At 40.7% G+C, this 13,079-nt stretch overlaps 1 protein-coding gene across 4 annotated transcripts in view; it reads left to right on the forward strand.

Annotated features, from left to right (window-relative positions):
- The first annotated feature begins 1,106 nt into the window (after nt 1-1,106).
- CDK12 (cyclin dependent kinase 12) overlaps nt 1,107-13,079 on the forward strand; it is a 46,657-nt gene continuing 34,684 nt past the window's right edge. The window contains exons 1-2 of one of the 4 annotated variants that reach the window (XM_082442356.1): nt 1,107-7,475; nt 11,747-12,625. In XM_082442356.1, the coding sequence (XP_082298482.1) occupies nt 6,427-7,475; nt 11,747-12,625 (1,928 nt within the window). In that variant the 5' untranslated portion in view covers nt 1,107-6,426. Of the gene's footprint in view, nt 7,476-11,743; nt 12,626-13,079 lie in introns of all 4 variants that reach the window. The other 3 variants (XM_082442355.1, XM_082442357.1, XM_082442358.1) reach the window with 3 other exon arrangements.

Here is a 13,079-nt window from a genome sequence, read left to right on the forward strand (position 1 = left end):
TCCTCCGTTATATTATTTCAAATTTCTCTTTAATACCACTTTCACCATCAAAATTAATTAAGTACATGATGATGCATTCAATGCCTGTCTTCCCTGCTAAACTATCAAATCCAGGAAGGGCGGCTGCTTTCACTACTGTCTAGTGACACTGTCTAACCTAGCTCCTGACACATGTCAGAGACTCAATGCATATTGTTGGGATAAACTGATAGTGTTGTCAGATAAAAAACAGAACACTCAATTAAATTTGAATTTCAGATAATCAAATTTTTTTTAGTGTAAAAGTATGTTCCAAACATTATAGAATGTAAATCTAGCAATCTTAACATTGATGAAGTACAGAGAGCATTTATCCTAGTGAGAATTTCCAAAGACAGTTCATATTGAAAATGCTGTGGGAATTCCCCGGCAGTCCAGTTGTTAAGAGTCCACGCTTTCACTGCCAAGGGCCTGGGTTTTATCTCTGGTTGAGGAACTAAGATCCCACAAGCCATGTGGCACGGCCAAAAAATAAATAAATAAAAGCAAAAAATAAAATGCTGTTTCCTTTCTTGTTGTCAAAGTGCTCTTCATCCAACAAATGTCTGTGGAGTTCTAATACTTGTGTATTAGGAGCTGGTAATATAAACTTGAAAGCACAGCCCCAGCCCTTGATGGGCTCACCTGATTTAGAGTTCTGAAAATATGACTGGTCACTGTAATTGTAGGCACCCAAAAATTTTTGTTAATTTATTCTTATGCCCAAAGTATCACTGTTGGATACACAGTTACATTTCCCCATGGAAGCTCTCTGTACAAATAAACAATAATGTCTGTGCTAAGTGTGGCTAGGAAATGTTAAATCATATAAAACTTGAAAACAGAATAAACTTTACCAAATTTTAGTCACAGAATAGAATAAGTTATTATTTCTCAACCAAAAATGCAGCTGAAATGACATTGTGGAAAAATTTGTACTCTAAAAGTAAAGATAGGAGAGACGTGTCATTAAATAAGAAAAGCATTTAAGGTACACATAGGAGTAATCTTAAATGCCAAGAAGAGGAGGATGGACAAATTTTAAATGACTAAGCTTTGTGGGAGACTCCAGAGGACTCTTTAAACCAAAATCTAAACTAACAAATTGGCCTTGGGGTGGGGGAAAATTATTATAACTTTAGTTAAATATTTCCCCTTGTGTACAGCCTAAGGAGAAGCTTTCTGACCTGCTTTGGGGGATTTACAGGGAAACTACAGTCATCACCTGACTGATCACCTTGGGCTTCCCAGAGTTGCCCTGACTCCCTGCCCTGGGAGGTCATGCAAATAAAGCAAATCATGCAGTCCTGGAATTTCAGAGTTCAAAGTTTTTCTGTAGAGGGAAGCAACCCTTATTTTACAAAGGCACAATTCTCACCAGTTTTGGGGCCAATCTCAGCAGTTGTATTTAAAAATTTAGACACACTCAAAATGGCTTGAAGGCTTAAAGACAGAACACCATAAAACTCCTAGAAGAGAACATAGGCAAAACATTCTCTGACAATAAATCATACCAATGTTTTCTCAGGTCAGTCTCCCAGGGCAATAGAAATAAAAGCAAAAATAAACAAATAGGGGACTTCCCTGGTGGTCCAGTGGGTAAGACTCCACACTCCCAGTGCAGGGGGCCTGGGTTCGATCTGGTCAGGGAACTAGATCCCACATGCGTGCCTCAACTAAGAGTCTGCACGCAGCATGCGGCAACTAAGATCCCATGAGCCGCAACTAAGACCAAGCACAGCCTAAATAAGTATTTTTTAAAATGTACCATATCTTTTAAAAAAAATAAAAAATAAACAAATGGGACCTAATCAAACGTATAAGCTTTTGTACAGCAAAGGAAACCATAAAACGAAAAGACAAGCTATAGACTGGGAGAAAAATATTTGCAAATGATGAGACCGACAAGGGCTTAATTTCCAAAATATACAAACAACTCATGCAACTCAATAACCAAAAAAAAAAAAACAATCGAAAAATGGACAGAAGACCTAAATAGACATTTCTCCAAAGAAGACATACAGATGGCCAACAGGCACATAAAGAGATGTTCAACATTGCTAATTATTAGAGAAATGTGGAAATCAAAACTACAGTGAGGTACCAGCTCACACCAGTCAGAATGGCCATCATTAAAATGTCTACAAATAATAAATGCTGGAGAGGGTGTGGAGAAAAGGCAACCCTCCTACACTGTTGATGGGAATGTAAATTGGTGCGGCCACTGTGGAAAACAGTATGGAGTTCCCCCCCAAAAATAAAAATGGAGTTGCCATATGATCCAGCAATCCCACTCCTGGGCATGTATCTGGACAAAACTATAACTCAAAAAGATACATGCACCCCTATGTTCATAGCAGCACTATTCACAATAGCCAAGACATGGAAACAACCTAAGTGTCCATCAACAGATGAATGGATAAAGAAGATGTGAGATATATATATATATATATATATATACACACACACACATACACACACACAATGGAATACTACTCAGCCATAAAAAAGAATGAAATAATGCCATTTGCAGCTACATGGATGGACCTAGAGATTATCATACTAAGCAAAGTAAGTTAGAAAGAGAAAGACAAATACCATATGATATCATTTATATGTGGATCCTAGAAAAATGGTACATATGAACTTATTAGCAAAGCAGAAATAGAATCACGGATGTAAAGAACAAACTTATGGTTACCAAGGGCAGAAGGGAGGGGGTAGGACGAATTGGGAGATTGGGATTGGCATATATACACTACTATGTATAAAATAGATAACTAATGAGAACCTACTGTTTAGCACAGGGAACACTACTCAGTGATCTGTGGTGACCTAAATGGGAAGGAAATCTAAAAAAAAGTGGATATGTGTATACGTTCAACTGATTCACTTCACTGAACAGCAGAAACTAACACAACATTGTAAAGCAACTATACTACAGGGACTTTCCTGGTGGCACAGTGGTTAAGACTCCACACTCCCAATGCAGGGGGCCTCCGTTCAATCCCTGGTAAGGGAACTTGATCCCACATGCATGCTACAACTAAGAGTCCACATGCCACAACTAAGGAGCCCATGTACCTCAACTAAGGAGCCAGCGAGCTGCAACTAAGACCTGGTGCAACCAAGTAAATAAATAAATAAATAACACAATGAGTAAAAAAAAAAAAAAAAAAGCAACTATACTCCAATATAAATTAATTAAAAAAACAAGAAAGATTCTACTGCTGGAATAATGGTGGATTAATTTGGATAATGAATTTTACTCTTCAAGATTTAATTTGCCACATCATCACAATTCCTTTTGCCATCCCCACTTTTCCATTTTACTGTGGGTTGTGGGTGCATCCTGGGTCAAAACCTTGATCTCATTTAAAAGATAGAAAAAAATCAGAGTAATTTTGCTGAACTTATGCCAACGTTTAATAAGGTGGACCAGTCACTTCATCTAATCGGCTCATTAAGTCTCACGTCATCTGCCATCATGTTAGACACTGGTGGAGACCTTTACATCCAGGCCCTCTTGCAGCAATGAATGAGGAGTTACCACACCTGAGTTCGAGTGCTTAACTCTATCCTCTTTTTTTCTTTCTTTTTTCTTGATAGTATTAATTTTACTTCCGTAGATGATTAAAAAGTTGTCATGAAAAACTTGGTCTTTCTCCTTTTTTTTTTGGCTGAGCCGCACGGCTTGTGGGATCCTAGTTCCGCCATCAGGGATGGAACCGGGGCCCCTGGCAGTGAGAGCAGCGAGTCCTAACCACTGGACCGCCAGGAATTCCCCGTCTTTTTCATTTTTTTAAATGAAGATTTATGGACTCAAACATTTAAGTAAAATACTTTTTTTGTACCCATGAGACCCAAAGCAACAAGAACATTTTCAGGGAGTGATTTGGAGAGTAGATTTTTCTGCCTTCATTCAGAATGTTTTCTGACTCCTAATTTACTGGCTGCTCTTTGCATATACAAATCCCTATCTACTCTTTCTGGTCCAACTCAAATGTCATACTTTTTTTTTTTTTAATTTTGTTTATTTATTTTTGGCTGTGTTGGGTCTTCGCTGCTGCGCGTGGGCTTTCTCTAGTTGCGGCGAGTGGGGGCTACTCTTCGTTGCAGTGCACGGGCTTCTCATTGCGGTGGCTTCTCATTGCGGAGCACGGGCTCTAGGCGTGCGGGCTTCAGTAGTTGTGGCATGCGGGCTCAGTAGTTGTGGCACACTGGCTTAGTTGCTCCACGGCATGTGGGCTCTTCCCACACCAGGGATCGAACCCGTGTCCCCTGTATTGGCAGGCGGATTCTTAACCACTGTGCCACCAGGGAAGCCCCTCAAATGTCATACTTTTATAAAGCTTTCTCTTACCACTCCCAACCTTCTTTTGAACCTCCACACTGCTCTGTATCATTCTTATGACATTTATTACCTTATATTTTGAGGTATGAATATATTGTCTATATCCTTCTTGAGGGCCCTCCGTGGGCACTAGTACACGGAGAATGACCTTAACGTCTCACACACATATTTATTGAAGAAAAGAATGGGGAACCTTGGACAAGCCACTTAGCTTCTCTGTTCCTTAGTCACCTCACTAATGCAACTTATTTCAGGGGTTAGTTGTGAAGAGGTAAGTTGTGAATGGAATGAGTTAACATGTGCCAAGGAATTTTGAAAAATAAAAAATGAGGAGCAATGTAAGATACTTTTTCCTGTTCATGATACTATGCTTTGCTTGTTCATAACTATAATCTTCTGTGTGAAGATAAATGGCTAAATGATTCCAAAAGAGCCATAAGAGGATCTCAAGAGGTGATGAGCTTTCAAGGTTCTTAAGATTTTAAGCAGACTGGAGAGTGGTAGTACCACACAATGAAAGAGCTTGTAGTTTGTCAGACATTAATTTTTTTTTTTTTTTGCCTGTGTTGGGTCTTCGTTGTTGTGCCCGGGATTTCTCTCTAGTTGTGGCGAGCAGGGGGTACTCTTCGCTGTGGTGTGTGGGCTTCTCATTGCTGTGGCTTCTCTTGTTGCGGAGCACAGGCTCCAGGTGTGCGGGCTTCAGTAGTCGTAGAATGCAAGCTCAGTAGTTGTGGCTCGTGGGCTCTAGAGCGCGGGCTCTAGAGCGCAGGCTCAGTAGTTGTGGTGCACTGGCTTAATTGCTCCACGGGCATGTGGGATATTCCCGGACCTACGCACCCTGCATTGGCAGGCAGATTCTTAACCACTGCACCACCAGGGAAGTCCCCAGACGTGAATTTTAATCTCTTCTTTGGCCCTTGCTGGATTAGCTTTGTTACCCTAAGTAACTTACTCAATTTTTCTGAGTCCGGGTTTCCTTATCTGTAAAATAGGGATGAGGAAATCGTGTTTTGCAGGGCAGTACGAAAATTAGTAATAATGCACGTAGTAGTGTATGCTACCTAAGTGGGAAGAATCGTTAATACTTAGGCACTTGGGTTGAAATAGCCCCACATTTGCCCTTTATCCTGTTGACAATATTTTCATCCTGGTATTTAAAGGAGCTGTTACAGAGTATGCAAAAATTAGTTTGCGCCGGAACTTGGGAATATGTATTTGTTCACTGAGTTATTAATAAAGTCTTGAATTAAAAAATTCCTTCTAGATCCGTTTCAATAAAGTTTTGCTCAACCGGGGAGCTGGGATCTTATCGCGAGAATCTGGCGGAATGCGTTTCTGGCCTGGGACCTGCTCTCGCGTTGTTTGAGCAGGCAGTGACGAGAGGTGAAAGGAAGCACGAAATACCGCGAGAGTACTGCAGACTCTCGCGATATTTCCTGGGATTACCCCCTCCCCCCTCCTCCCAGTGCCGTTTCGGTTTAACCTAGTGTGTGACTGAGAGACTCTGTGAGGGAGCGAGTGAGGGTGAGGTATTGAGGTGAGGCGGAAGCTAGAAAAGGGGCTCTTTCAGGAGCGAGGGACAAAGGGGGCGTGAGGCACCTAGGCCGCGGGACCCCAGCGACAGGAAGCCGCCCCGAGCCGGGCTCCCGGGTAGGGGAAGGGCGCGCGCAGTCCTCACAGGGCCCCAGAGCAGGAGTCGGCCCCACAGCCCCGGGCCGTCGGCTTCCTACTTCCTCGACCTCCCCGGCGCCTGGGCCTGAGGATTGGCTCGGCGTGGGGAGGAGGGGAAACAGACTCGAGCGGCTACCCGTTGTCTCGCAACTCCACTGCTGAGGAACTCTCATTTCTTCCCTGGCTCCTTCACCCCCCACCTCATGTAGGAGAGTGCTGAGGAGTCGGGAGGGAGGAGGAGCCTGGGCTACCGTCCCTTCCCTCCCCACCCCCTTGTTAGGGGCGCTTTGGTAGGCGTGGGGCTGGGGCTGGGGGGGAGGGTGGGGGTTACTTTTTGGAGTGCTGGGGAACTTTTTCCCCTTTTTGAGGCCAGGGGAAAGGGAATGCCCAATCCAGAGAGACATGGGGGCAAGAAGGACGGGAGTGGAGGAGCTTCTGGAACTTTGCAGCCGTCATCGGGAGGTGGCAGCTCCAACAGCAGAGAGCGTCACCGCTTGGTGTCGAAGCACAAGCGGCATAGGTCCAAGCACTCCAAAGACATGGGGTTGGTGACCCCCGAAGCAGCACCTTTGGGTACAATTATCAAACCTTTGGTGGAGTATGATGACATTAGCTCTGATTCCGATACCTTCTCTGACGACATGGCCTTCAAACTGGACCGGAGGGAGAATGATGAACGTCGCGGGACTGATCGGAGTGACCGCCTGCACAAACACCGTCACCACCAGCACAGACGTTCCCGGGACTTACTAAAAACTAAACAGTCAGAGAAAGAAAAAAACCTGGAAGCCTCCAGCAAGTCGGGATCGATGAAGGACCGGATATCAGGAAGTTCAAAGCGTTCAAATGAGGAGAATGATGACCATGGGAAGACGCAGATCTCCAAAAGCAGCAGCAACAAGGAATCCAGGTCATCCAAACTCCATAAGGAGAAGACCCGGAAAGAACGTGAGTTGAAGTCCGGGCACAAAGACCGGAGTAAAAGTCATCGGAAAAGGGAAACACCCAAAAGTTACAAAACCGTGGACAGCCCCAAACGGAGGTCCAGGAGCCCCCACCGGAAGTGGTCGGACAGCCCCAAGCAAGATGATAGCCCCTCAGGAGCTTCTTACGGCCAAGATTATGACCTTAGTCCCCCGAGATCTCACACCTCTAGCAATTATGACTCCTACAAGAAGAGTCCGGGAAGTATCTCAAGAAGGCAGTCAATCAGCCCACCTTACAAGGAACCTTCGGCCTACCAGTCCAGCGCACGGTCACCCAGTCCCTACAGTAGACGACAGAGGTCTGTGAGTCCCTATAGCCGGCGACGTTCTTCCAGCTATGAAAGGAGTGGCTCTTACAGTGGGAGATCACCCAGTCCCTACGGCCGAAGGCGGTCCAGCAGCCCTTTCCTGAGCAAGCGCTCTCTGAGCCGGAGTCCGCTCCCCAGGTGAGCTATTTGTCTAACAGTCCGTTCTTTCTTACGGTGGCTTATGAGGAACTGGCAATTAGACATGTTAACATTTTGTTGAAGCCCCCGGTGTTCATCATTGACTAGAACACTTTGCTATTGGCTAGTCATCATGTAGGTGAGTCTGGTCTCCTCTTAACCCAGAATTGGAGAAGTGCAGAGTTCACATGCCTACAGCTGCTAAAGGTAGGTACTTCCAGTGGTGGGATCTTCAGTTGTAAGCTCCCATGTGAGAAAAATCATAGGCTTCTGCTTACTGACTGCATAGGATTGATACTGGTGCCCAGAGTTTATCCAGCTATTTCGGTTGCTTTGTCTTAACTTTTTAAAAATCACTTTGGTATTAGTGCCTTAGGCTTCATTGGACCTGATTGGAGATGTAAGAAATTAAAAATTTTCATTTGTATTATCTCGGGGCTATTTGCCTAAGTCATCTACCATTTGTGCTGTTCACTGAGTCTCCAAACCTGTAAGTTTATTTCCTAATTGACAATTTTTTGATAACTTAGAGGAGGCTCCTATCTTTCATGTGATGTTTCTAGTGGAAATTCAGCCAATTAGTTCTTTTTCTCTTTTATGGTATAACCTAGCAGAAATTGGTTCCAAGGATAATTTGATTTTATTTACAGCATCACCATTGACTTATTTGTGACCACAGGTGAATTTCAAAGTCTTTCTCTTAAAAATTGGTAATAGTACCTTCACTGTGATATTTTTGGTGAGAAAGTCATGTTAGTTTGAAATTTAATTGTTGAAGTGAATTGTCTACAGAAAATTGTTCTTGTTCCTAGGTGATGAGATGTACCTTCCTCTTTGTGGACTTAACATTTTCCTCAAAAGCAGAACTTGGGCTTTGGAGTTCTACCTGAGTGGAATCCTAATCTTGCTTTGTGACCTTTGGCGTATAATTTAATTTCTCTCTGTGTGAAATGAGAATAATAACTACCTACTTCTAGAGTTGTTGTGAGGATTAATTAGTAAATATGAGTGCATAGCCAGGTACAGTGCCTGGTACTTGGAGCCAGTCAGTAAATTCTATCAAAGAATGAGGAAAATGTTGTTGAACACTGGTAGAGAAATTAGGCGAATTCGAAGAAATCCATGCATGTCTTTTATATGGTCAATGTGAGTAATTTTTGCTGACTTAAAGTTATAATTATTCATAAACTAGTTTGAATTCATCAAGCTACAGGAGTTCTTAGCTGTCAGAGTCTGAAGTTCCTTAGGCTTTTCCCCTCCATTTTATTACAATTTTTCAAACACAGAAAAGTTGAAACAATTGTAGTGAGGACTCAGGTATGTACCACCTAGATTCTGCAATTAATATTTGCTATACATTTTATCATCTCTATCCATCTCTCCACCTTCATTTGTTTTGATTCATCTCAAAGTAAGTTGCAGGCATCCGTATACTTCACTGTAAACACTTTAGCATGTACACCATTAGCTAGAGTTCACTTTTTTTTTTTGGAGGGATGAGGGGTAAATTTATATACAGTGAAATGGATGTCTTAAGTGTACCATTTGTAAAATTGCTCAGTTTTTAAAGGATGCCTAAGAAATATTCTCAGAATATTTGTTTTCTTGAGGGAGTAGTTTCATAAAGGCTATTCTGAGAATTTTTGATTGTTAATGGGGTTTGGGAATACAGAATTACATTGAGGCTAAAGCACTAAAACAAGTTTCAGTAAAAACTGCTACTTTGCAATGATTCCTTTTGGATTCAAATCTCAAGTTCTCTCTTCCTCTACTCACTTAGTTGGAACTAGTGCAGTGTTGGTAAAAATAAATCAAAGAATTGGAGACACAGTATTATAGGACACAAATATAAACACTACATAATAATCCTGGAGTCATATGCACATTTTTAGTTGGCTTGAAAAGAGCATTATGTGTTTGTGTGTGTGCGTTATGTACGTATTTTTCCTCATTCAATTTCTTAGAGTCAGAGTGGAGGAACATACAGATCCCTTTTATGGTATTCTCTTTTTTTTTTTCCTTGAGAGAGACAGTCAAAATTAAACAAAAGATTTCATTTTTAAAGACTGAAAATGCTTTGGCAGAAACGCAAGGTCTTTGCATCCACCAAATTAGTAGTGATTAATAGTAGAAATTTCATTTCAAATGGTGGAACCTAACTTAATTCAGGGAAAAAATACATTTGTTTTTGAAGACAATTTTTTTTGTTGCCTGCATTTACCTATTTGTTGTTCCCTTTTACCCCCTTTTTTCCATGAAGAGTGGACCTGGACCTCAAATGTAACGTTTATATAAGTTATGGCCATCCAAACGTCCTATTAACAGTAGGCTTCTGTTCAGAAGTTGAGGGTTTGTAGCAGAGTTCCTTAGGAAGATTTAGTCATGCTGAAAGATGAAAGAAACAGTGGTTTGTAGAGCACGGTCTCTGACATTATTTAGTGTTTTCCTGAGATAATGTTAGTTTTAGACCAGCCTATAATTCAATATGAGAATACCTCTTGTTTTAGCCACTCATTTACAAGAGAAGTATTAGTTTTCTGAAGGGTAATTGGATATTTGGTAAATTCACTTAACTACTTTCAGTATTTTATATCCTTGTGTTCATATATACATTGTTGTTATTGTTGTTTTGAGCACTTTGAATCCAATGATAACTTTACATTTTAATAAACTTGGAAGAAAGTTTCCAAAAGGCATTATAGGTATAAGAAAATCATGACTAACATCATGTGAGTTGTTTCACTTACCATGTATATGCTATTTGTTTTGAAACATTTTGAATCACATCAATCTTACCAATGATCAACGATAAAGGGAGATATTGAAGATCTGGAATGGGAACAATTCGTTTTACACTACTGGACAAATTATCTTTTGTCCAGTCACATTTTTTGTGCTAATTTTTTTTCCTCCTCACACTGAGCCCTAAGCACATTAGGCTTTATTAAAAAGCAAAAAAGAATTAATGAGGGTTTGGGTTTTAATTTAGAATAATCTGCCTTATAGATTCCCAGATTTTACTTCCCAATCCTTCCTTAATAATGGAGAAGATAAGTTGAACATGCAATAATACCTTGCCTTATGAATTCCTAAAAAGTTTATTGGAAATCATTTTATATTTGAAAGTACTAGAAGCCATCATAGTTTTAAGAATTTCTAATAAATTATTTTGGTAAGACAGTTTCTCCGGTTTATCTAGTTTTTGTAAATCCTAACTCTTGTATATCGGGGGTTTGTTTAGTATAGGCGCAACTTAATTATAAAGTGAGGATACAAGGAACAGAATCCTGGGATTTCTCAATAAAATAGCTGTCTAGTTTTAAAAATTTAGGTTTTGGTGAAGTGTGCTAGTTACTTTTAACTTCCTAATTGATATAACCCACATTCAGCATTAAGTGTGACTTTTTAAAATCATGTTTTCATTTTATCACATATTTAAACCAAAATGCTAAAAGTAATCATTGTGAATATGGGTGTTTTCTAACATGGGAAAAAAGTATCCATCCATCTTCCTTCAGTTGAATAAGTAGTGGATAATTTTTAGATTATATGATTGAAATATGTTGCCATGCAGGATTTATTTCCTTCTAATCTATTTTTTAAAATTTATTTGCTTAGATGACTTAGCCTTTTTTTTTTTTTTTAAAGAATTTCCCTTTTTAATTAATTAATTAATTTATTTATTTTTGGCTGTGTTGGGTCTTCGTTTCTGTGTGAGGGCTTTCTCTAGTTGCGGCAAGTGGGGGCCACTCTTCATCGCGGTGGGCGGGCCTCTCACTATCGCGGCCTCTCTTGTTGCGGCCTCTCTTGTTGCGGAGCACAGGCTCCAGACGTGCAGGCTCAGTAGTTGTGGCACACGGGCTTAGTTGCTCCACGGCATGTGGGATCTTCCCAGACCAGAGCTCGAACCCATGTCCCCTGCATTGGCAGGCAGATTCTCAACCACTGCGCCACCAGGGAAGCCCATCTAATCTATTTTTTTAAGTAAAGAACGGTTTTAAATTTACAGAAAAATTGTAAAGATAGTACAAAGAATTATTTTATGTCCTCAAACTCAGTTTCCCCATTGTTAACATCTTACATTTGTTACAATTAATGAACCAATATTGATACATTATTATTATTATTTGATGGTACCTAATCTATTTTTAAGATTGCTAAATACTCAAAGTGGGTTTTTTAAGTTACAGTTCTTCATAGTTTGTTTAACTGATCTATTCCATATTGCTGTAGTCTATCTATTTTAAACTGCTGTGTTCTCTTTCCAGTAGAAAATCCATGAAGTCTAGAAGTAGAAGTCCTGCATATTCAAGACACTCAACTTCTCATAGTAAAAAGAAGAGATCCGGGTCACGCAGTCGACATTCCAGTATCTCACCTGTCAGGCTTCCACTGAACTCCAGCTTGGGAGCTGAACTCAGTAGGAAAAAGAAAGAAAGAGCAGCTGCTGCTGCAGCAAAAATGGATGGAAAGGAATCCAAGGGTTCACCTATATTTTTGCCTAGAAAAGAGAACAGTTCAGTAGAGGCTAAGGATTCAGGCTTGGAGTCTAAAAAGTTACCCAGAGGTGTAAAATTGGAAAAATCTGCCCCAGATACTGAACTGGTGAATGTAACACATCTAAACACAGAGGTGAAAAGTTCTTTAGATACAGGGAAAATAAAGTTGGATGAGAACTCTGAGAAGCATCCTGTTCTTAAAGATTCGAAAGGACAGGGAACAAGAGACTCTAAACCTGTAGTACTGAAAGAGGAGATTGCTACTCCAAAAGAGACAGAGACATCTGAAAAGGAGACCCTTCCACCTCTTCCCACAGTTACTTCTCCACCTCCTTTACCAACTACTACCCCTCCACCTCAGACACCCCCCTTGCCACCTTTGCCTCCACTACCAGCTCTTCCACAGCAACCACCTCTGCCTCCTCCCCAGCCAGCATTTAGTCAGGTTCTTTCTTCTAGTACTTCAACTTTGCCCCCTTCTATTCACCCAAGGACATCAACTCTGTCCTCTCAGGCAAATTCTCAGCCCCCTGTACAGGTTTCTGTGAAGACTCAAGTATCTGTAACAGCTGCTATTCCACACCTAAAAACTTCAACGTTGCCTCCTCTGCCCTTCCCACCCTTATTACTGGGAGATGATGACATGGATAGGTAAGTCCTGTGGTTAACTGGGAAATTTTAACCCTCTTGTTCGAAGTGTAATGTATTTTTTGTTCTCAAGCTTTGTCAAAATTGCTCTAATGCATGGCTGTTTAGAATGCTTTCATGAATAGGAAATGCCTTTGATGTTTGGTTTTCAGTGGAAAAGTCCTTATGCATGACATTTATTAGGAAAAGAGAATTACAGTTTGAGGTCTCGTAACCCTTTTTCTCATAAGTGTATTTATTGATAATTTTGATTCAAATTTTAAAAAATCGTGTGTTTTTCTCCTTAAATTTTTACATTGAAAATTTTAATATTAAATAGCTGCAGAAAAGTTAAAAGAATATAATTAACACCTGTATACTCTTCACCTCGATTCACCAGTTATTAATTTTTTGCCACATTTGTTTTAACTGTAGATATCATGACACTTCTGAATACTTTAGCATGTCTCTCTTAACA

Source organism: Balaenoptera physalus (genome assembly GCF_965194825.1).
Source record: "Balaenoptera physalus genome assembly, chromosome: 20".
Lineage (NCBI taxonomy): Eukaryota > Metazoa > Chordata > Mammalia > Artiodactyla > Balaenopteridae > Balaenoptera > Balaenoptera physalus.